The 25,796-nt window shown below is 40.6% G+C and overlaps 1 protein-coding gene across 1 annotated transcript in view; it reads left to right on the top strand.

The window, feature by feature from the left end:
• BANK1 (B cell scaffold protein with ankyrin repeats 1) overlaps positions 1-25,796 on the top strand; it is a 2,047,355-nt gene that overhangs the window by 377,478 nt on the left and 1,644,081 nt on the right. Inside the window, exon 2 of the mRNA XM_069230214.1 lies at positions 15,591-15,995. Coding sequence (XP_069086315.1) covers positions 15,591-15,995 — 405 coding nt within the window. The remainder of the gene's footprint in view (positions 1-15,590; positions 15,996-25,796) is intronic.

Below are 25,796 nucleotides of genomic sequence, written 5' to 3'. Positions count from 1 at the left end.
TGTAAATCAGATGCAAGGTTTACAACCGATGCAACAACAGCAGGTGCAAATGCCCTGTGTACTAATGGTACAATCACAGCCAATGCAACAGCAGTTTCCTATGGTACCTAATCAGCAAATGCAAGTACCCTTAGCACCAATGAATCAGCAACAAGTAATGCTTCCTCAACAGGTTACAGGTCAAGGAATGAATCAAAGTAACACAGTACACCAATTCCCGTTACACAGTGAGAATGGAATAAACAATGAATGGGAGAGTGAAAGTTCAGAAGAGGAGGGAAATTGTATGCTTGCGGCATCTTTGGAAGTTGATCAAAAAGGACCATATGTGGAAGGAAGAGTTATGGGTCACAGTGTTTCATTTTCGGTTGACACAGGAGCTACACGCTCTACAGTTAGAAGCATCGAAGTACCAAATTTACCACTTTCAGGGAGAACAATTCAAGTAGTGGGAGTGGCAAATAGGTATCTGACAAACCCAATTACAGATCCCGTGCAAGTCAAAATTGGTAACTTTCAAAGGTTACATAAATTTGTGGTGTGTGACTCAAGTCCAATATCCCTATTAGGATGAGACCTGTTATGCAAATTAGGATGCTCGGTTATGTGCTCACATAATGGAATTAAAATTCAGATAAACAGTGATAAGGAAGAAAAGGACAGTTTAGAAGAAGAAGAAATGGAGACTGTTGATGAAGAGTATCCCCTGATTACTCTTTATCCTATGCTCACTGAAGCAGATATTCCAGCTGATTTACAAGAAACAGTTGAGAAGGAAGGGTGGGATATGACAGGGAAAGTAGTAGTATTGATCAAAGGAGCAGAACCACTGAAAGTGACTGTAAAACCTAATGCAAATTTTCCACAGACTCCACAATACCATATGTCACAAGATACTCTCATGAAAGTCGCCCAACTCATTGACGAATTCGTGAAACAGGGAGTACTGAAAGAAGTACTGAGTAGTCCATGTAATTTACCAATCATGGGACTAATAAAACCAAGTGGAAAGGTCTGAATTGTTCAAGATTTGAGAAAAATAAATGACATCATAGTCAAATGTTGTCCCGTAGTACCAAATCCAGCTGTGATAATGTTTCAAATTCCCTGTGATTCAGAGTGGTTCTCAGTCATCGATTTGTCACAAGCATTCTTTTCTGTGCCTCTTCATGAGGACAGCCAATTTCTCTTTTGCTTCAAATTCCTGGACAGAGTCTACAGTTGGTGTCGAATTCCTCAAGGGTTTTCGGAATCACCATCAATTTTCAATCAGATTCTAAATAAAGATTTGGAATCATTGGAATTACCTTTTGAATCAACCTTAGTACAGTATATTGACGATTTACTGATCGCATCCAAAACAGAAAATGACTGTACAGTTGATACTATTGCCCTACTGAATCATTTGGGAAGGAATGGACACAAAGTGTCACCTTCGAAATTGCAATTCTGCCAAAAGAAAGTGAAATATTTGTGTTACCAAGTAGAAAAAGGGACGAGAAAGATAATGAAAGAAAGAATAACGAGTGTACTTCAAATGAGTCCACCCAAAACAAGAAAAGAGGTGAGAACGTTTTTGGGAATGGTGGGCTACTGTCACCAATGGATTCCCAATTTCTCAACTCTAGCCAAACCTTTACTGAAACTGACCCAGAAAGATGCGCAGGATGAAATAATGTTGAAAAGAGATGAAATGGATGCCTTCATTGAATTAAAGGAATGCATGGGCAGAGCTCCAGTTTTAGGTATGCCTGATTACACAAAGCCTTTCACATTGTTTTGTCATGAACGTGATGCATGTTCCTTGTCTGTCTTGACTCAAGCCCATTGTGGCGTAAACAGACCAGTAGCATATTTTTCAGCTACTTTGGATCCAGTCGCAGCAGCCTTACCAGGATGCTTGCGTGCTGTACCAGCAGTTGGTATGAGCCTAAATCAAAGTGAAGGAATAGTGATGGGACATCCTTTAACAGTTATGGTCCCTCACTCAGTCAAAATACTTTTGACACGTTCCCGAACACAGCACATGACTGGTGCTAGGCTTACAAGGTACGAGATAAAAATAATCTTGGGATCACCTAATGTGCAGTTAAAAAGATGCACTACGTTAAATCCAGCAACTTTGTTTCCCAGTGAAAATGTTGAAATTGAAAACGTCGATGATATTGAGCATGACTGTCTTCAAGTAACTGAATTTTGTACTAAACCAAGACCTGATATCAAAGATACTCCAGTGGACGAAAATGATCAAATTGTTTTTGTTGATGGTTCATGTTTAAGAGATGCACTAGGAATATTGAAAGCAGGATACGTTGTATGTACAATAACTGGTGTTCTGGAAGCATCCTAGCTTCAAGGGGTTTACTCTGCACAAGTAGCGGAACTAGAAGCCCTTACTAGAGCTTGCCAACTTTCCGCATTAATGAAAGTCACCATTTACACTAACAGTCAGTACGGATTTGGAATAGTGCATGATTTTGGACAATTGGGGTCACAAAGAGGCTTTATGACCTCTTCAGGATCACCAGTGAAAAATGGTGAAAGAATAAGAGAATTGTTACATGCTATCCAGTTACCAGGAGAAGTAGCAGTGGTAAAATGCAGTGCACACTCGAAATCACAAGAGTTCGTTTCTTTGGGAAATGGATATGCAGATCAAGTCACAAGGTTTTGCGCATTAAACTGTATATTGCTCAGAGACTAATGGAATTTGATAAGTGAGCCAGAACTTGAACCAAGTGAAGCCTTTGCGCTAAAAGTTGTAGACACAATAGAAGAATTGAAGTTCCTACAAAATAATGTTAGTAAGGATGAACAATTCTCATGGAGTAAATTACAATGCGTAAAAAAACCAGATGATTTGTGGTTTTCAAGTGAAGGGAGATTAGTTTTGCCAGATAGTCTTTTGACGCAAATAGCTAGGTTATACCATGGACAAGCACACATTGGAAGAGATGCCATGATTAGATTATTCAAAATTGATTGGTTTAATCCCAAATTTCGCCAAGTTGCTGAAGCAGTTTGCCATCGTTGCGTCATTTGCCAACAAATGAACGCAGGGAAGGGAACCGTAGTAAATTTGAGCCACATTGGGAGAGCAGGTGGGCCATTCAGCAGGATGCAAATGGATTTCATTGGGATGCCTATGCATGCAGGCTTGAAATGTGTTGGTGATTGTGTGTATTTTTAGTCACTGGATTGAAGCATACCCTACACGTAGAAATGACAGTCTCACAGTTGCAAAACTACTCTTGAGAGAACTAATACCACGTTTCGGATTCCCGATCTCTTTAGAATCAGATAGGGGAAGTCACTTCAATAATGAAGTAATCAAATTACCATGTGCAGCACTGAACATTGAACAAAAATTGCATTGTAGCTACCGCCCTGAAGCATCAGGACTGGTGGAACAAATGAATGGCACGCTGAAATCAAGAATGGCGAAAATATGTGCATCCACAAACTTGAAATGGACTGACGCGTTGCCTTTGGTGTTAATGTCAATGAGAAATACACCTGATAGAAAAACTGGACTATCACTGCACGAAATACTCATGGGCAGAGCCATGAGACTTCCAGCAGTTCCTGTGAATGCTCTTGTAAATATTACAGATGATATGGTATTGGACTACTGCAAAGGTCTGGCTGATGTGGTCTGCTCTTTTTCTCACCAGGTGGAGGCAACCACCTTGCCACCGATCCAAGGTCCAGGACACACCCTGAAAGCAGGTGACTGGGTTGTGATAAAGAAGCACGTGAGGAAGACGTGTTTGGAACTACGTTGGAAAGGACCCTTTCAAGTGATTCTGACAACTACCACTGCTGTGAAGTGTGCAGGAGTTCCCAACTGGATTCACGCCAGTCACACGAAAAGGGTGACATGTCCCACAGAAGAGGAAATTGAAGCACTGAAATTACCAACAGCTAACAGGAAAGTACCAGGCACTGAAACAGAACGAAGAGAGCCTGAAAGCGAACAAGAAGAAATTGGGACAGAAGAAATATTCTCTGAGGAAGACGAAGTCGATCCTTTTGAGGATAACAGAGAAGAAGCCTCAGGAGGTGACAAAGATCCTACCTCAGGTGAAGAAGCAGGAGAGCCTAATAAGAGGAGGGCTTTCCCAGAAGCAGACGATACCGGAAAAGAAGGAGAAAACTTGATTGACCTCCTAGGGGAAGGAGACAAGATAGAGCAAAGTGAAATTGTTCAAATTCTTCCAGAACCGGTACAGGTCCATCAGGCGAAAGCAACGTGAAACGAAAACAAAGCATATCACCAGTGAAATCAATGACTAAAGAGACATTAAACGAAAACAAATGGCCAAAATTGAAGGAGAAAAGAAAAGAAGTATCTATCGTAACAACACTGAATGAAGCAAAAGACACAACCAAAGAACAAGACATAAGCGAAAGGGAATCGAAAGGAGATGCAAAATTGAAAAGGAAAAGAATAGCGAGCAGAAGATATTCTGGTCCAGAATGGGCATACACAGCCACTAACGATTGGTCAGACGAATTTCTATCTCTTAGTCTTGAAAACGAAGAAGCAGAACAACACTTTGGTACTTGAAAAGTGAAATTTCATGAACATTACCGAATAAGACATTGATAACCTGATTGACTTTTGAAACCGATTTTGAGACAAAGCTGCTAAACCGATAAGAGACTAAGCTGCTAAAGAAAACCGTGTGAACTTTAACCTCGCTGATCCTACATATATATATATATATATACATATATATATATATCTGCAAATTTGATTTGATAAACTATCTTCAACTTTCTGATTCTCTATAGATCATGACAGACTACACTACACAAGGACATAAAATGAAATATTGTAAATACATGTGTATAGGTCTAATAATTGCATGTGTACTAATAATTTTGGCAATAGTTCTTGGAATGCATGGAGAGAATGAAAGAGACGCGAATGATGCTTCTACCTTTAAAACTACTACTGAACTAACTCCTTTGAAGAAACTCGAACAAGACGAAAAATATTTACATGACCAGAAAGAACTTTCGTCTAATGTCTTCTATCGCTTGCTGAATGAGTATGTTGACACAATGGACGCGAAAGATTGTTATGTATGTACACAAATACCTACCTCAGTCTTAGAAGAAGTGACATATCATAGCATGCCTCTTATGTATGGAATAACATGTAGTTTGTTACTAACCAGATTTTATGGCCAGGAGTATATTCAATACTTCTATTCTAATCATGATGTCGTATTTTCATATGTCCCCATAATTGAGTACTTGAGTAAAGTGGCAAGAGATTATTATATAAAATTAGTTAGAGGTTTCTTTGAACCATTATCACCTTTTTCCACAGTTCACGCTCATAAAGAAAATCTTACATGCTTGCTTTCACCAGTAGAGAAAAGCTTTTTAGATCACACTGAAGACAGAAGGAAAATGGTAAAAGAAAAATTTGAAAAAGAATTACACAAAAGGACATGTGTAGACAACTATGCTTTTGCTGCAATAAAGACACAAGGGAAACTAACTTTAGATCCAATACACATAGGGAAACTTTGTATATATAGACTTAAATCATATTATGACACAACCTTTGTAGGAACGAGTGAATGTAAACATGTGTTTTTATTCCAGAATAAATGGACGTTCATGTTAAATGGCCTAGATCCAGCTACTCCAGGAGTATACTATATTTGTGGACTCAATGCCTATCATCGTCTTCCAAAAGGATGGTATGGGAGATGTTATTTGGGAATAGTATTTCCAAAGATTTATTAACTGGACGACTTAAAGAAATTTCCAAAGCTGTCTGAATTACATTGTATTCAGAGGAGGGAGACAGCTTCTGGTGTGGTAGGAGACATATTTGGAGCAATAATTCCTTCAGTAGGAGTTATATTGAATTCAATCAAAATACGAAAGTTGTCTACTATTGTGGATAACATGCTGACAAAATTCTCAGGAGCAATGATCCTGATGGATACTGAACTTGCTGCAGAAAGAGCTATGACTCTTCAAAACTGGCTTGCTTTAGACATTCTTTTAGCAAAGAATGGCGGCGTTTGCAAAATGCTTAGTGCACGTCACTGTTGCCCTTATATACCGGACAACAGTAAACAAATTAGAAATATGCTCGCAAATTTAACTAACGATAGTGCAGATTTGAAAGAATTGAAAGAACCGGGAGTATGGGAAAAGGTTGGAAAAGGATTTGCTTCCGTGGGAAATTGGCTCAGCAACATTTGGAACGGAATATTACTGAAAATAGTAAAAGGGATATTAATAATACTGATTTGCTTAATAGGAATTTGGGGAATATGGAAGGCTATTAAAATACTGAAATCAAGAAATAAGAGAAGAATTGAAAAGAAAGAACAGAAAGAAATGGTAAATATATACAGGGAAAAATCCAAGGGAGTGAAAAGAAAAAGGGAAATGCCAGAAATGCCAAATTATTAAAACAGAATTTTAATGGAATAACATTTGTGGTGGAAGATTTAATGTGATGACATAATTAGTCATCAGAGGAGGGATTGATGAAGCAGAAAAAGAAAGACTAACAAATATTCATATATTATGTAAACAAAACCATATAAGACAATGTGATTATAGTAAAGAAAATTAGTGTATGTAGAAAAATGTGCCCACGAAGTAGTTCGCCATTAGTATAAACAAGCTTAATTAATCATGAAAATCGACAAATGTATGAGTACATCATAATTACAGTTATATTCTATGATTTTCTCGTTAAACTGTTATATGCTTAGCTTAAATTTAGCAGAGGCTTTGGCCTAGTCGCCTGGTCTCAATTTTAACTGCGTAGTTTTCGCTTGTGTAACAAAGACGTGTTTTAAACCTTTAAAAGCTGTATTTTTCCAGTAGAATGACTAATACACTTATCTCAAAAGTTGCGTGCTAGGCAAGTTTCATCCCCTTTGAAGCAAGGTCAGTTTCTGCAGGTGCAGACTATGAGGACACTGATGCAGAATTAATTGGCAACTTGGTTGCTACTTGTGTTCCAAAACTCCAAGGGCACCTTATGCGTAGGTGAACATTAAGAGAAGGACACTATTCATTGGCTAAAGAGAAAACCACCCCATGGACCCTCCAATGGAAGAACCTGAAGAATTTGGAATGTTTCTTACTTAAACCCTCCGGACAAAGAGAAGTCAGCCATTTTCTTTGATGCCATCTTGAAGCCCGTTTCGAGAAGCCATTTTGATGACACTTTGATGCTTTTTCTCTATCCGAGAGAGAGAGAGAGACTTTAAAGAATTCTCACCCTAGAGACTTTAACTTTACTTTGCCTTGTCCATATAATAACTTTTGTTCCCCCATTTCCTTGCTGCTGCAAGGAAAATTTGCCTTAAAACTTTGCCCCTTCAAAGTCTGCCCCATGCTGATCGAACCGGTACCTGAAGGACGAAGACTTACCTTGAGTGCTGATTGTATTTGGTAATTATGAAAGGATAAATGTATTATTCATTGTATTTTCCTTCTTAGGTACCAACTGCTTATTTTTGGCAGGGCCTAAGCTAGAAGTTTTTCTAAATTTATGTTGATTAAATTCATTTTGCATGAAGCCCCACATGCCAATGCTAATCAGAGGGTAGTTGAGGTATTCATTTGATGAACCATGATGAATTTAAATCTTGTTATGCTGACCGATGTATGCAATTAGTCAAATCCAGTTACTCTTATTAGTGATTTGCATTGCTATAACTGAGTGCATTATAATCAAAATTTTGCATTGATTGCGTTTCTTCCGTCGCTATGGACAGCTAGTAATGTTCGTATATGTGTATCATTTGATTTTGAGACTTACATTGTGTTAGCTTTGTTAATATAGGGAAATAAAATCGTTAACTTTTAATAAACAGGTGTGGTTACTCATGACTGAAAGTCATGGTGTGTTTAATTACTGATTTTCTGTTTAACTAATTTGTTGATTGATTACTAATCGAGTATAGGTTATTGATTAGAAATGATTATTGATTATTGATTTGAGGGATCCGACCATTCTTTGGATGAGGAGAGCTCAACCCGGTCAAAAGGTTCACCGACCTCCGGCGTGTCCAAGCATAAGTAATTTATAAGAACTGGACGCGCTATCAGTAACATTTGTAGCCTGGGATTTGCACCAAAAAAACCTTATGCCTACTTGAGGCAGGAGCAATGAGGAGAAATGTTTTAATTTCTCCTTATTTTTCCCACGTTGCATGTGTGTCGCATTGTACAGCCCACATACAAAGGTGGGAAAAGTCCTAAAGGATACTTTTTAAACTGGAAGGGTCCCCTTCCATTACAAAATCTAAGCTTTAGATAACATGCCCACCCTTGCACTATGGCACAAAGATGTGTGCTTTGATGCATGGCAACAAAGGGGCCAGCACTGGTGGAGAAATCAAATGTGCCATATCCTACTAGACATGGTGCATTTTTAACTCTCTCCCTTTGACACAAAAAGGTAACTTTGGTTACAGTACTGTTTGGACCTAGGCAGGTTAGATACATAAAACACTGTTAACGTGTTAAAAGGAAAAACTGGAGAGTTATACTAAATTACTTTATTGAGATTTACTAATAACTTAATCTTTGTATCACCTTATTTTGCTGTTCGCACCCCATGATAATTGTGCATGCATGTCCATGCATGTTTTGTTTAATTGGTATTTATCATATTAAATTGGGAAACATGAATGGAATACACATGTGCATTGATTACATTTACAGATGAATGGAAACAATCTCTTGCTTCTTATTTGTTAGTCTAATCCCATCCCTGCCTGGGGTTACTATTGAGTGTTTCTACCTAATCTGAAAATAAAATATTTGATCAGTATTAAAGTGCCATCTGAAACCACAAAATTACATTACATCAGAAACAAATGTCCTTCAATTTCTGTGCACCAGATTGATTTATCACTCAAGTACAAGCTTGAACTATTTTGGAAAAGCTTACTTGTTTTTTAGGTCTCTGCAAGACAGAACTTGCGCTGTCTCTTCGAAACATGGTACTTTTCGTTTCTCATTTGAGGGCTCGATCGTTGCTCTCACATTCTTTCTCCCTATTTGTCCATGGCATGCATTTGACATGTCTCCTGCCATGTTAAGCCCTCCCTGAGAACAGGGACTAAGTACTATATCCATCCACTGGTCACTATTTTAGCATCTATTTCAGGGACTACCTTTTTCTATGTTGAAAAGCAATCCACACAATTGGTCCTATTTTCACTTAGTCCAAGCTCTTCTCCCTTTCAATAAGCAGGCCTGTAAATTTTATTCTTATTTCATCACATTTGCTGTGGATTCAAACACCGAGATCAAATGCCAGATGCTGATTTCCCAAGGTTGTGTGTTTATTTATTGTCCCGGCGTTGCTTGTTTTGCTTGAGATCATCTGGTTCTATCTAGCTGTTCCTAAAGAACCCAAAACAATAATTTAGCCAACTTGCAATGCTTAACTTAAACATTAAACATATATTGGTTTTTTTCCCATGCCTTTTTAGAAAGACATATTTTAATTCTACATTCTAAAAATATTTCGAAGCTCGCGTTTTACAGGCATTTCAAAGTGGCTGATATTCAATTTTGCTCGCTAGGTTTACTGCTGCCACCTTCTGCCTGATAACGTTGCATTCCAAGACAAGTATAGCAAACTTATATCCCCAGCAGTCCTTGTTTCTTTTGCAAGAACTCAGCAGCTTCCTAGACACTGGTCTTAGCCATCAATGCTGATTGTTTCCTGATCTGTTCACAATATATGACTATTGGCTCTGTGCTAATCACATCTGTTTACATTCCCATCATAAACCCCAGCAGCAATCTGCATGCTTGCTCTTGTCTTATTACTGAAACCTACCTTCCTCCTCTTGTTGCTAAGGTACCTCAGTGTTGTTTGCTTTCTGTAAAATCACATATGAGATGCATTCAAAGATGGAGAGTTTTTTTATCTACCACATGCAAACATTTAAATGAATTGCAAGAGCCATCCCAGCCAGAGACAGCAAATACTTGTCATAGGACAATATGAACTAATGATGACTAACACAGGGCACTGGACAATACGTGCTAAGGACGGCACAATGCCATTCCACTGTACACAATGCCACTCTATGCCATGCCATTTCACTGTCACTGCACACAACTGCACTCCACTCTACACAATGCCACTCCACTCTACACAATACCACTCAACTCTGTGTAACTTTACTCCATTCAACTGCAGTCCACTCTATGCCACGCAACACCACTCCACACAACGTCACTCCACTCTAGGTAACACCACTCTGGTCGATGCAACGCCACTCCATACAACACCACTCCACTCATCGCCACTCCATTCTACTCCACTCTATGCAATGCCACACCCGTCCCCTCGATGCCACTCCACAATACACCACTACACTTTACGCCAACCCACCCTATGGCACCCCACTCCACTCTATGCCAATCCACTCTATGCAATGTCACTGCACTCTATGCAACACTTCTCCACTTCACGCAATGCCACTCCTGTCCATGCAACACCACTCCACTCCATGCAACACCACTCCACTCTCTGCCATGCGATTCTATGCGACACCGCTGCACTCCTCGCCACTCCATGCAGTGCCATTCTACGCAATGCCACTCTACTCCACGCAATGCCACTCCACTCTATGCAATGCCATATGACTCTACACAATGCCACTCCACAATATGCAATGCCACTCCACACAACTGAACTTTACTCTACACAACACCACTCCACACAATGCCACTCCACTCTACACAACACCACTCCACGCAGCGCCACTCCATGCAACTGCATTTCACTCTACGCCACTCCACTGTACACCATGCCACTCCACTGCACACCATGCCACTCTGTGCATTGCAATCCATGCAATTCCACACTGCTCATTGCAGCACCACTCCACTCTAAACAGCACCACTCTACTCTACACCATACCTCTCTGTTCTACATAACACCACTGAGCTCTATGCAACATTGCCCCACTTTACACAGTGCCAAGACACTCAACGCAACTGCTTTTCATTCTATGCCACAACACTCTATGCCACACCACTCTACGCAACGTCACACAGTGCCACTCCATTCTATGCAATGCCACTCCACGCAATGACACTCCATTCTACACAATGTAACTCAACTCTACACAGCATCACTCAGTTCCACGCAATGCCACTATGCTGAATGCAACGCCACTCTGCTTTACGCAACACCACTCTATGGAACCGCACTCCACTCCATTCCATTCCATGCCACTCCACTCTATGCCACACCACTCCATGTAAGGCCACACCACACCACTTTACTCTATGCAATGCCCCCCCACTCCATGAAACGCCACTTAAAGGAACACCACTCCATGCATTTCCACTGTATGCCATGCCCCTCCACTCTATGCAACACTGCTGCACACAACTGCACTCCACTGTATGCAGCGCCACTCTACTCTGCTCCACGCAATGTCACTCTGTTCCATGCAATGCCACTCTGCTCTATACAATGCTGCTCCACACAACTGCACTCCACTCTACACCACTCCACTCCACACCACACCACTGTATGCCACTGCATGCAACACAATGCCACTCCACACAATGTCACTACATGCAACGCAACTTCATTTCCATGCAACACTACTCTACGCTACTCCATGCCACGCCCCCACTCCATACAACTGCACTTCACTCTATGCAGAGCCATTCCACTTTACACAATGCCACTCCATGCAACTGCACTTCATTCTATGCCACCTGCCACTCAACTCCATTCTCTGGCATGCCAATCCATTCTACACAACCCCAAGCCACGGAACACCATTTAATGCAATGCAACTCCATTCAATGCCACTCCACTCCGCTCCACACAACACCACACCACTCCATGCAAAGGTGCTTCATTCAACGCAACACCAATCTATGCAATCCCACTCCATGCAACTGCACTCCACACAATGCTATGTCACTACACGCAATGCATGCCCACTCTATGCAACACTACTCTACACATCACACCATTCCACGCAACACCACTCAACACAACTGAACTCTACTCCATGCAACTGCATCCCATTCTATGCAATGCCTCTCTACTTTACGCAACACCACTTGACTCTACCAAACTGCACTCCATGCTATGCCACACGACTCTATGCAACTCCACTCCACGTAACACTTCTCCATGCAACACCACTCAATGCAACACCACTCTGTGCAGTGCCACTCCAAGCAACACCACTCTATGCCTCTCTGTGCAATGCTTCATTCAACACCACACCAGTTTACTCTATACCACTCCACTTTATGCAAAACCACTCCACTCTCCATGCAATGCCATGCCACTGTATGCAAATCCACTTTACACAATACCACACTATTCCATGCAACTGCACTCCACTCTGCACCAAGCTACTCCACTCTATGCCACACCACTCCACTCTATGCAATGCCAAGCCAAGCCACACCACTCCATTCTTTGCCTCACCACTCTATGCCACTCTGCTCTACACACCACTCCATGCAATGCCACTCCGCTCCAAACAATGCCACTCTGCTCTATACAATGCCACTCCGCTTTACACAATGCCATGCCACTCCATGCAAATGCACTCCATTGTATGCCATGCCACTTCACTCTATGCCATACCATTCCACTCTATTCCATGCCACCTCATGCAATGCTGCTCTATGCAATTCCTCCACTATATGCAAAGCTACTCCACACAACACAACTCCTCTCAACATGACTCCACACAAGGCAATTACACTCTATGTAAAACCACTCCAATCTATGTAATGTCACTCCATTCTATGCAACACCACTCCATGCAAATGTATTCCACTCTACGCAATGCCCCGCCACTCTATGTAAATCCATATCACGCAACTGCACTCCACTCTATGTCACACCATCACACTCCCAAGCCATGCCACTCTCTGCAACACCACGCAACGCAATGCCACTCCACTCTCTGCAACAGAACTCAAAGAAACTGCAGTCCACTCTACACCATGCCACTCCACTCCCCTTCACGTCATTCCACTCTGTGTCACTCCACTCTATGCTACTCCACTCCTCACAATGCCACTTTACTCTACATAATACCACTCCACGCAATGCCACGCCACTCTACATGTCACTCCACTTTATGAAACGCCACTCCACTCCACTCTATGCCTCCAAACTTCACTCTATGCCACTCCACTCAACTCTGTGCAACGCCACTCCATGCAACACCATTTCACTCTATGCCACTCTGGTCTATGCCACTCCACTCAATATAAAGCCACTCCATGCAACGCACTCCACTCTATGCAATGCCACTCTGCACCGCTCCACCCCGCAACGCCAGTCCACTCTGCACTCTACCCCATCACTCTACTCAATGCCACTCTACTCTGTGCCACTCCACTCTGTGACACTCTAATCCGCCCCACTCCACTCTGCACAACTCCACTCTGCGACACTCAACTTTAATCTATTCCACTGCATTCTGTTGTGAAGCCATTTTACTTATAGCTCCATGCACGTTATTTTAACACACTAGGCCTGCCGCTGTGCACTTTAACCTAGATATATTTTATTCAGCTTCGTTTATTATTTTAACAATAGCCACTTTTGCGGTCTTGTTTTATTTTCTCTCCATCTAGCTGTTCTTGCTTAGGCCAGCACTACGTTCTCAAACAAGACATTCTTGTTCACTCTGTGCTTCTTTCAAGGCTGCAGTAAAATAGGTTGCCGGTGAATGTGGTAAAAGTTGTGTCTCTGGTATTCATAGAAAAACACACATCCTCACGTAGGGACATTTTCTTAGAACATCAGCTGTTTTACTATAAAAACACTTTCCTGTCCCTTACATGTTAGAGGGAGATTCTAGCCAGAGAACCACAACTGTATGCTGATTGCTGAACGCTTCGCTACAGCTGCTTATGCAGACTTCAGGCCTTTGCTCAGGTATGGGGGATGATGTCTTCCCAGGGGAACCTGAAAGGCAGAATTAGAGCTTAACATGCTGTGCTCCATTATAGCCTAGGTAGGAATTAGTCTATTGACTCCAGTGACAAGATGGTAGCGTTATTTCTATGCTTCGCACTCCTCGTCACAAAATTATAATTCTGTCATGCTGTATCATCCTGCAGTCCACACTTTTTGATGCAGTTGCTTCATTAAAACCTTATTGAAACATATACTGCCTCTGTTTGTCACTGTGTATGTGAGACTAATGTAACAGAGAGAAATGGATGACACCTGAGTGACCACGATTTCCTTGAGAAATCAACTATGTCATGCGCTCGGCTGCCCAATCATCCCTGCTCTTGGGTAGAGATGAGGCACTGCTAGTTAGCTGGAGCAAAACCCGGATTATGTTGACAGGCATCACCTGTAGTGGGTCAGACTCAGTCTCCCACACCGCAGGCAATTCTGCCGCTCAAATCCAGTAGTCTCATTGGAATAATGAGAGCCTAAGTGACAATTCTACACTGCAAACTTCAATGCCACTCCACTCTATGCCACTGCACTCTTTGCCACTATATTCTGCAATACCCTACACCAATGCACTCTACACCAGTCCATTCTACTCTACGCCACTCCACTGTACACCACTTTACGCATATTCACACTATGCCACTCCAATACAAGACACTCTCTGCCACTGCACTCTGCAAACACTCTACTCCACTCTTCACCATTCCACTCTCTGACTCTCCAGGGCACTCTACTCTATGCCACTAACTTTTAGCCATGCCGAACAGAAGCCACGGTGGTGCACAACATGGCTAAAACACTGTGGCAAAGCTGCTACCTCTTGCATTTCCCCTCATTCAGGGCTGTGGGTCTTAAATTATAACTATCGCCCTATGAACTCCATCCTGTCATTTCCACACATGCGGGTGCTGGCATCAGGGAAGTGTAAGGATGTAGCTTGATGAAACACAGTAAAACCTGTGCCTGAGGAGTAGCACCCTTATAGTACTTCCTACCAGCAGGATATTTCTGCTTCAGCATAGAACCTGTCTTTCAGCCGCTTTGGGTTAGCTTTGCATGTAGGGAATTGAATGCTATATTTTGCCAGACTTCCCTCAAATGACAGTGCCATTATATACATAGGTATGCCCCATCATCTACCAGTAAATGCAAGTTTCTGCTTATGCTGGTCAGTGCCATCACATACCCCCTCATATGCCAGACAATGCCATTGTCAATTATGACCCTCATATGCTAGTCCAACTCAGGAGCCCAATATCCCTAGATGACAAGAAATGGCATAATATATATATGGGCATGCCCCATCCTATACCTGTTGACGCTGTGTACCCAGACATGTCTCATCAGATGATAGTCAATGTAAGGTGCCCAGATATTCCCCTAAGTTCGTCCTCCCCATTATGCCAAGGTAAGCCCCATTATATGCCAGTCATGAGCCCATAATCTTCAGAAGACTACTAATGCCGTCCATGTCATCAACTTGCTAGTTATGCCCCAAGCAATAAGCATAGTCAGCTGCTACTTAGAATTACAACTGTATCTTGATATACATAAAGATTTAAGCATTTGGTTAAAAAAAAATCAATAACCTATTCTTTTTCAGACAACTTAGATGATCTCCTGGTTATCTACGAAGAAGAAGCAGAGGACTGGGCGGCATATATGAGATCTATTTTCCAGAATGACCAACCGGAGAAGGTTCTACTGTACAATTTGGAGGAGTCAACCATCGAACATTTGCCAGCTTTATCATGCTATCGGTGTAAATTGCTCATATTATCACAAGCACTCCTGGACCTCCTTGATGAGATGAAGATGACTTTCTTGGTTCGTCTGCTTCATCCTCCAGACAATGTGGTAATCTTGCTTTGTGGAGTAGAAAATTCAGATGCATTGTATGAACTTGTTCCTATACAAAGAGCTTGTCATGAACTCTTCGCTGATCAGGATGCAGAGGACTACTTCTCAGTTATCAGCCAGGTGATATATCAAAGATATGTTCCTGCAGGTATGTAATCTCTTGATCATAAGCATGGAACTGGGATAACAAAGACATATGTAATATGTACTATAATTTTATTTATGAACCAAAGTCGTTCCTAATCAGTTTACGATAATGATTTGAATGTTAAACATCAAAAATAGAAAAATGCTATTCAATAATAAGATCTCTCTGTTCCCCGCAGCAGGCACTCATAGATGTTGATCTCTAGAACATTAATTGTGCTATATTTTTCCAGTATTCATTACTGACTGAAGAAGTTAGCGATTGGTAAAACTTAACGGCTGAAGTTTTAGTTCAAACATGACTACGCACGACTATTCCATAAGAAAAATCTGAACACTGTTCTATTTGAAACCTTTCTACTGACTACCCAGTACGCCTTGTGGACCACAGATATGGTTGTATATGTTGTTTTGTTATATCTGAATATACAGGCCCTGATTTATACTTTTTGGTGCAAAACTGCACCAACGCAGTTTTGCACCAAAATGTTTAGCACCGGCTTGCACCGTTTCTGAGCATCAGCCGGGCACCATATTTATGGAATGGTGCAAGCTGGTGCAAAGGGCAGGCTAGCGAAAACAAAATGACGTTAGCCGGGTGGGGGGCGGTATGGAAGAAGGGGGTTTCGCACCAAAAAATGACGTTAGGCAGGTTAGAGTAAAAAAAAAATGACTCTAAGTAGCCTAGCTTCATTTTCTGACACAAAATCATCCATACCACATGACTCCTGTCTTACAAAAGACAGGAGTCATGCCCACCATCATAACGGCCAGCCCAGGGGACCAGGGTCCCCTGGGTATGGCCATTGCACCCAGTGTCATATAGGGGGGCCCACTTCAGGGCCCCCAATGGCACTTTGAAAAAAAATAATAATAATACTTACCTGTGCTTACCTATACTTACCTGGGATGGGGTCCCCCACCCTCCGCTGTCCTTCTGGTGTGGGTGGGGTTGTGCCTGGGGAGGGCACCTGTGGGCTTATTCCATGGAGTTCCACCATGGAAATAGGCCCACGGGTCCGATAACGCTTGCCCTGACCCAGACGTTAAATAATGGTGCTTGACCCCTCTTCCCCCCATGTGTGACTTTAGCACGGGGATACATATGGCGCTAAGGCCATAGAGGCATATTTTGCATGGGAACTCCTACTTTGCATCTCATTGAAGCAAAGTAGGTTTCCAAGTCCAAAAAATGACTTTAACTCCATAAATTTGGAGCTGGACGAGTTTAGCACCAAAGTATAGATATGGAGTTAGTTTTGCACTGAATTTGCGTAAACAAATGATGCAATTTCGGCACAAAACAAGTATAAATATGCCCCACAGTGTACACCTATAAGCTGTGAAAGAATCAGTCAATCAGAATTAATGTTAGTTAATCATATAAAGCACACTGCTACCAAGAAAAAAGGCACACTGGACAAAGAGGAGAGGCAGAGGACAAAAGGCCTCAGAGAGATGCTGTGAACAGCGAGGTGTTTAGTTTCTTTTTAAATACAAGGAAATTATTTTTGTGTACTAGATGAGAATGTATATGTTCCATCTTTATGGTGCAAGAAGGAAGAAGGCTCAACCACCTTACAGAGCATGGTGGATGCAATCAAAGAGATTAATTGGGTACATACCTACGGATGGAGTTCTAGAAGTACTTACCTCTATACTGAGGAGTACTGGTCTCTTTTACTTCCTGTGTTCATACAAATACTTTTGATAGAAAATAGCAGGGAGTAATGAAAACAAAGAACTCTATTCATGGTTCCACCTGCAGAACACTAGATCTATGCGGGTCATTAACATCAGCCCTACAAAAAAGCAATGCACTGACCTTGCCTTCTGATCTGAAAAGGCTTTAAGGTGAGGAAATGTGCATGTGATGGCTACAATTAAAGCACGGGTTGCTGTTCATCATTAAAGTTAAAAGTTTATCTTTATTTAGTAGCCCACTTAAAACACACGTCAGCAATGAGAATTACCTTTTGAGGCAATATGACATAAAGTTACTCTCAGCTTCCAAAAGTAGTTAGTTAAGTATTCTTAATTCAAAAGTTTACTTGGATTCTTGAGAAGAATACAATAAACTGATACTGACTTTTAATTTATTATGCACATTCTGCCAGGGAAGTCGCTGTCACCACTGTCCTCAAACTTTGGTTCTCCTAATATCCAACTAAACGATTTTACATATTTTTAACGCTTTGAATAGTTCACATGCTAAGTGAATCTGCTAAAATTCAATTGTGTGGTAGTTAGTTTGCAAGCAGATTTCAAGGTTAGCATGCCAAACTTTATTACTAGATTACTATTGTCATTAGTGCATTAGCTGATATGATTGTAGTTTGGTGTACAAAGACATGTCACAAAACACAAGCAACGCAATGTCGCCACATTACCCATGAGCAGGAAAGATATACAATAATCCAATTACCACACATTTTCTCCCACTGGACCTGCAATTAACTGATAAGTGTATTAATAATTAGATTGTGTATTGATTTGGTGCTTGTTGGTGTCTTTAATGATCCGAAAGGCAATACCAACCACAACCAATGAACTGGATTTCCTTACCGCACACCCTCGATCTAACTTCTTTTGGAAAATCAAGTTTATTTAAATTGGGCTTTCTTTGCAAAAGCTGGTTTCCTTAAGTCCAATGGAAAACAATATTACTTGTAACATGTATCGGTAAAGGTACCCCATGTCCTGCTGAGTGGAGCACCCAGGTTCTCCCATCTCAATTTCATCTAATTTTCAAAATCTTCAAACTTGATTAATCCATCAAAGTTATACTTTTCCCAATTAATTCACAGTTTTAAATCCCTTTTCATAAATTAGGTCAATCCTCGTGCTTCAAAGATAATACTGCTCTACGCATTTCGAACAAAAGTGGTTCTTCCTCAGGAAGTACATAAAGGCATTTCCACAAAAATGAAATGTGAAATACAATAAATAAAACGTGATATTATTCTAAAGATTACTGCTACTTCTTTCATATGATACTTCAGTCTGTACTGAAGCGTTAATATGTCCCCTATGAATTCCTATATCTGTTTGAGATAATCCCTTTCTTTCCATTCCGTGGCGTCACTGACAACACATTATTGTTTCCCCATCCATGTTCCTTTTCAGCTTCTTGTTTCCATCTCCTACCTGTCCCTCACCATTCTCACCTCCTTTTGCTTTCATAAAGTCTATCTTCTATGCCTATGACCGCATTTAAAAAGGGTCAATCTAAACATTTGAAACATTGCCTTCAAGATGTGAGACTCACCTGCTGAATCAAATCTGTCTGCATTTTACTCAAACAAATAATTTCAAAATAACCTTGCAGTGTTTCTCTTGTGAATGCCACATAAAGGAAAAAAAACCTCAGTGACTCTACATTCTTTGGCCCATATTTATACTTTTTTAGTGCCGCTTTTTAACGCAAAAGCGGTGCAAGCTTACAAAATACAATTGTATTTTGTAAGTTTGCGTGCTTTTGTGTAAAAAAATGACGCAAATGTGGCGCTAAAAAAAGTATAAATATGGGCCTTTGTGTCTAAAACCTTCCTGTTGAGAGACAGGAAGCAACAATCACGATTCCTAAAATCACTTATGCTAAAGCAAATAACTTTTTTGCATTTCCTGGCCTGTGGCTGACAGCAAGGCTGTCTGCTTGCTGGAACTGGCCTTAATTCACACAGGACATCACATTCACAGTGGGGAATTCATGCAGTTCTGATTGGAATACGGGCGGTATTGGCATGCAGGCTCTTGACTACAACTCCTGTTCACTTCAGCATCTCAGTAGCTTTTCCTCCTAGCATCAAGACGCATTCTCCTTTTTCTCTAACTTTGACTGTAGGGAAAAACTGTTGGGGGCAATAAACCCAGAAATGCAGGTTGTGCCTAAACAGTGGATCATGTAATTTTATTAACATTATTACACCCTAATAAAATAACACAGTATCTTACAACCAGGAAATGAGTTACAACCGCCTCAGAATCAGAAGAAGAAAAGACCCCATGGTCCAAATCAATCAATAAATCAGCATTTATAAAGTGCGACTTATCACCCGGGGGGTCTCCAGGCAACATGATAGTCACCCTCATCTTCCAAAGAAAGGGCAGTCGAGGTTGCAAAGAGATTCACAAAAATGTATTCACTACAATAATAAATAAGTGCTAGATTGCTCTTGGTACACTTCAGTCAACATGGTGCTCGACAATGAAGCTCTCAATTAAGTACTTACTTTATTTGTCCTCACACTTAAATGAGAGGGGTGTGGCATTTACATCAGCTCCAATTAGCATTGATAACATTTTCTCCTACGCTTCTACTTTGCCTGCTTTTGCCCACCTCATGTTGTTGGTCTTCAAAGCATAGGACTCAAAAGAAATGATAAGGTGGAGGTAGGTTGACCACTCAACTATGACCAGTGCTTAATTGGTTAAAAAAATGTGCAGGTGCCCAAAGCCCTTCTCCTGAACATACAGCTGCTGCAATTAAATGTGGGAACACGGAATACTGAGGTGGCGTAATCCTGAAGCCATCTCGGGCCTCTTCTATTCATTCAGAGCCACTCCCTGCCCCTTCTGCTCACTTTTGCAGCTTTCTGCTTTCTCCCATTGTGACGATTTTTGTTTTTCTCTTCCTCCATCTTTCCCATACGTGCCTTTTGCTCACAGTAAATGCCTGAGGCAGAAGAATAAGCGCTGGCCCTCAAAAATAAGTGCCGGTGCTCAGCATCGGAAACAACAAACACAAATGAAGCATTGACTACAACCTATCTATGCTGCCACACAGACAGAAAAAGAGTGTCATGCCATCATTACTTTTTTCCTTATATATGATGGTAAGGCATTTTACTCAGTGGCACCCTTCATCACCACTAGGGCTACTCGGCTGATGCAGAATCTCGCAGTGACATTACATACAAAATTGCGTGCAAAAGTGTATGTTTACTGTGAACATCCATCACTCAGTTCATGCAACACACGGAACAACAAGGACCTACACTCCAAACTGTAACTGATTCTCTAGGCAGTACTGCAGTGTACTTATGTTATCACCATAGCACTGATTGCACCATACCTGAGATATTACACTTGCTTCACAAAATTCCGGCTCCTCCTTATTGTGTCACACATCCAGAGTCAAACACTGCACTACAAGGGTAACCGACATTCCTCCAGAAGACTGCCTCTAAACCTTATTGTAAAATTAAAATCAAAAGACATAAAAAGCAATAAGTCAATAAGGGCTACACAAGCAACACTTTCATGAATTCCACCTGATTTTGGCCAGATCTATGGTAATCGAGCCAAAACTCTCAGCTGACTTTAGGGTCAATACCCCGTACAAAGAGGGAAAACCTGATTTTGAAATTGAAGGGATGAAAAGCTGCAAATCAACTGAACACTACATTTTGTGAGTAGTAAGTAATGCCTCCTACACTCTGTATGCTATACTTTGTTTTAAGCTACCGAGAATGGAATGTCTGAATTTGATTATCCACCGAATGCCTAATCTTTAATGTAATAAAAGCTATGATAAATGTCCAAGTGGTTTCTAAACCGAACTCCATTCTATACGGATTTGTTTTAGGTCTGGCTCAATGGCGCAGTTGTCAATAGCCCTTATTGGACCAATAGACGAATAGCTTCCCGAAGAACTACGTAAAGAGGGGATTTGGCTCTGTTCCCCTTTGTATCTTCGTCCCCACAGCGTTTGATTGGGCGCACGTTATGTGCTTCAGCTAAATAAAGCATGCATTGCACGTTATGACATGTTGGTAAAGTTGGCCTGAGGTGGTTATGATGGCAAGCCAATGATGCCATATCTTAAAAGACAGATGTTTGATTTGTTTATTATGAAATGTCAAACACAGTAGGCCTGACTTATTTATTGTGATAAACATGTGTCAAAGCCAGTAGCCCATTAAGGACAGAGTGTTAGCATACTGCAGTAAAGCCTGTAGATAGGAGTTTTTCTAAATGGAATCTCACACATTGCTGTAGTATGCAAGAATTTTGGTGTAAATTACTCAGCTATGACAAACCCTGGGAGTAAAATATTTGCACTGGCACTATACTTGTCATGCCCCCTAGGCAGAATTGTATATTGTATTGCAAACTGTAATTCTCTTCATATTTGCAATTTTATGACCTAATACCCGATGATTGCCTTGTGAAAAAGTTTATACTCAGTATAGTAAGCATTTGTTGGTTATAGTGACAAGTCAATGATAAGACTAAAGACCTGGATGGTTCACTGGGAACAGTTATGTAGGATACATTAAGTTGTATCTGTTTGTCATGAAAAGGTATGACATATACAACACTGGTGATTTACAGTATTTATAGTGAATAACTTTAGGTAAAGGCCAGAAGCCTTCAAGTGTGGGTTAATATTACACTGTTAAAACTGCAGACAAGTATTTTGCTGTTCGGAATCTCCTATACTACTAGATTAAATAGGGGGTTTGTGTCAGTTTGTTACTGTAACAAACTCTGGGATATAACATTTGCGTTATAATCCTTGCAAGATCCATTTAGGAGGGGTTGTATATTGTTTTGGCAACTGAACGTCTGACCTATTAGGATTTGTTACGTAGTGTTAAATTGTACTTGCATTAAAATACTTTTTAGATCAAACATCATAGCTTTAGCTGTCTGCTAGTCTCTTGTGTTCAAAGAAATACATACAAATACACACTTAGATTTGTAAACATTTTTATTAGATTTTGTTCCATGAATACGAAATTATTAAACAGTTAACAATCAAAACATTTCTTGCATAGCACAATTTTCATGTATGATTTTAGTTTATATAAGGTTTCTTTTTTGTATTGCAGATCAGAGAGATGTACCTCAATTAACTATTGCAAACTAAGCAATGTTGTGGGGGGCTAACTTTAGTCTATTGCTAATGAGAATGATTAGCTACCTAGTACAGTTGTAAAGTAATACAGGTCTACACAAAATACATAAGGATATATATACCTAAAGGGGCCTTGAGTCATTCATCTTCAGCCATTGGTCTCTTCAAGTGTCATTCACCTTTTGTTTTCCTTTTGAAAGCATATAGCATGGCACATTGAATTAGCCCACAAAGTTTTTTGCAATTTATTTAAAATACAGCCCGAAATTAGGCTACCTAGACCGTCAGGCGAAGGGTAGGTTCAGCCAAGTTGCCAGCTAGAGACACAAAACTCAATAGCTATAACCTATGAACCACCTGTGCATTATATGAAGATGGTGCAGTCCGAACAACAATCAGTCTTGTCGGACTTACAAGATATTTGTTTTTAGTAAGCTCTGAACCTTGTTGCACCATGAATGGAAACACACAAGAAACTATGGATGTATTTTAAAGCTCTATTAAAATCAATGTTGCAGATAATTGGTAGATGTAACTATGAAAACAATCAAGACAGTTCAATTAACACAATAAATAGGCAGAATAATAATATGAAATGTAAGATTGTGACACATTTCTTATGGTCTTTGAACTGAACTGTGAGTTAGTGTTTGGCCCTTTAGCTCCTAGCTAAGCCGTCTAAGCTCCAAAAGTGCCTTCTGAGTTTCTTGATGTGGGCTCCAGCCCACAAAGCTTAGCTCTTTTAATCTGTACTTCAAGAAGGCCTCTTTCTGTTTTCACATTTTATTTGTAGGTCCCAAGCAAGCTGGTAGGACTTGGCCTGTGGCCTTCACTGACGATGTTCACAACTACATCTTGTACCAACAGAGGGCCAGATTTGCAAGGGCCTAGCAGCACCGGAGCGGCACTTTTAGTGATGCTCCGGTGGCGCTATGCACTGCACCGTATTTACCAGGTGGAATTAAGCCACTTGGCTTAATGCCTCCTTGTAAATATGGGCCACTCCGATGCAGTTTTCTGCAGCAGAGGATGTGAAATGGGTGTTGCTGTGGACGTTCCACCGTAACACCCATTGTTTTTGATGCTGCCTCAGATTTACGAGAAATCATAAATCTGTGGCAGCTCCAAAAGCTAACATCACCCCAGGTGTGGTGTTAGCATGGCTCAACGAGGAGGAATACTTTTATTTCTCCTCGTTTTTTCTTTTTCTATGTGTGTTGCGTTCTGCAGCACAGATAGAAAGAGCAAAAATGCCATGAATTATTGTTTATGTGCGGGACGGTCTTCCTTCCCGGACATAAACAATCTTTCAAAAATGAGGATTTGGTACTTCTATGTGTGCTGCATCCTGCAGCACCCATAGAAGTGCCAAATTGCCATTGTAGATTGTTTATGTGTGGAAAGGGACACCTTCCTGCACATAAACAATCACACCCCTCAATGTAGACAACTGTTTGCGTGTCAGACCTTAATAAGTAAACTTACAAGGGGACGCGTATAGATCGATTAACCTTTTGACTCGCATTTAAGATGTTCCCACCATAGATCCGGTACATGCAGATCAATAATCAGTTGTTAATCAATAACATCAATAATCAATAGGAGTCAGTAATTATCACACACCGTGACCTTTCAGTCATGAATAACCACACCTTTTAGGAAAAGTTTGAATATTTATTTCCCTATATTAACAATGCTAATGTCACGTAAGATAATCTCAAAATCAAATGATAGACATACAGAAACATCACTGGCTGTCCAAAGGGGCGAAAGAAACATAATCTAATCAAAGCTTAAATAATTACACATTCTAAGGTTATGGTGCAAAGTAATAACAAGAATAATTTCGCAAACTATATCACATACATTTAGATTCAACAAACCAAAGACATCGACTGTTGCTCCCTATAGGTGACTTTCATTAGTGAGGATCCTTATCTAAAACCAGATTAGCATTAGTATGTGGAACATCATGCAAAACAAGTTAGTCAACACAAATTTAAAAAACATCTAACTATGGCTCTGTCAAAATAGTGTGGTTGGTATCTAGAAAGAAAAAGCAAATAGGCATAGCAAAACACATGCATAACAGTATACCTCTTCTCAATTGGATCGGCAAGCTAAGATAGTCTTCTTTATCAGGGCATCAATTCGGTCCGCAAGGCATCAGGATTCAGCATCAAAGTTCAGAAAACGCAAAGTCTTTAAGCACTAAAGTTGAGCACGTCTCTCTTCAAGACGCAAACTGAACAAAAGCGGTAGCAAAAGGCAAAAGCACAATGGTCTGTCTTCTCCCAGTGCAGTCCTGCTAAGTTAGATTTCCTAAAACTACTTCCCAAGTCCCTATTGGTCAAGGGATTGCATGTTCACACTTTGTCCAATAAAACTGAGACTTTAAATCTACAGTTTCTACTAGTACCCGGTTCACATGTCTCTGATTGGCTTCTCTTGTAATGTCCTCATCATCCGGCTCTTCAGGTAACAATATTGTTGCAGCTTTTACTCTAGTCAGTGCGGTTATTGTTCTCTCCTGAGAAAGTCAGTCCTAAACACATTACACTTATAATGTTACATTTAGCAAGAGCAGCACCGTCAAGCAAGTGGTTCTCATGAGAAAGACTTTTAGCTATGAGCACATCTGGTCAGCACAGTGGAAAATCACAAATCAGTTCTCTAAGCAAACATTTTATTAAACAGTGTTAGAAATACAGCTTGTCATGAGGCCGTGCAACTAGGCCAAGATCTCTGCTAAGTTCTGGCCTACAATTAATAAAGCAAATACATAATGCATTACTCTCAATATGATGTTCTACTACATTAATCAAACATAAGCTCTGTATTTCATATTAATAAACCATTAATAAGTATACTTCGTGAACATTGACGGCCATTCTCATGGACACATTTTAAAAAGTGTGCATTATTTTTCTCTGTATTATT

The sequence above is a fragment of the Pleurodeles waltl genome, chromosome 1_1 (assembly GCF_031143425.1).
Source record: "Pleurodeles waltl isolate 20211129_DDA chromosome 1_1, aPleWal1.hap1.20221129, whole genome shotgun sequence".
NCBI lineage: Eukaryota > Metazoa > Chordata > Amphibia > Caudata > Salamandridae > Pleurodeles > Pleurodeles waltl.
This window is presented reverse-complemented; position numbering and strand designations above follow the sequence as displayed.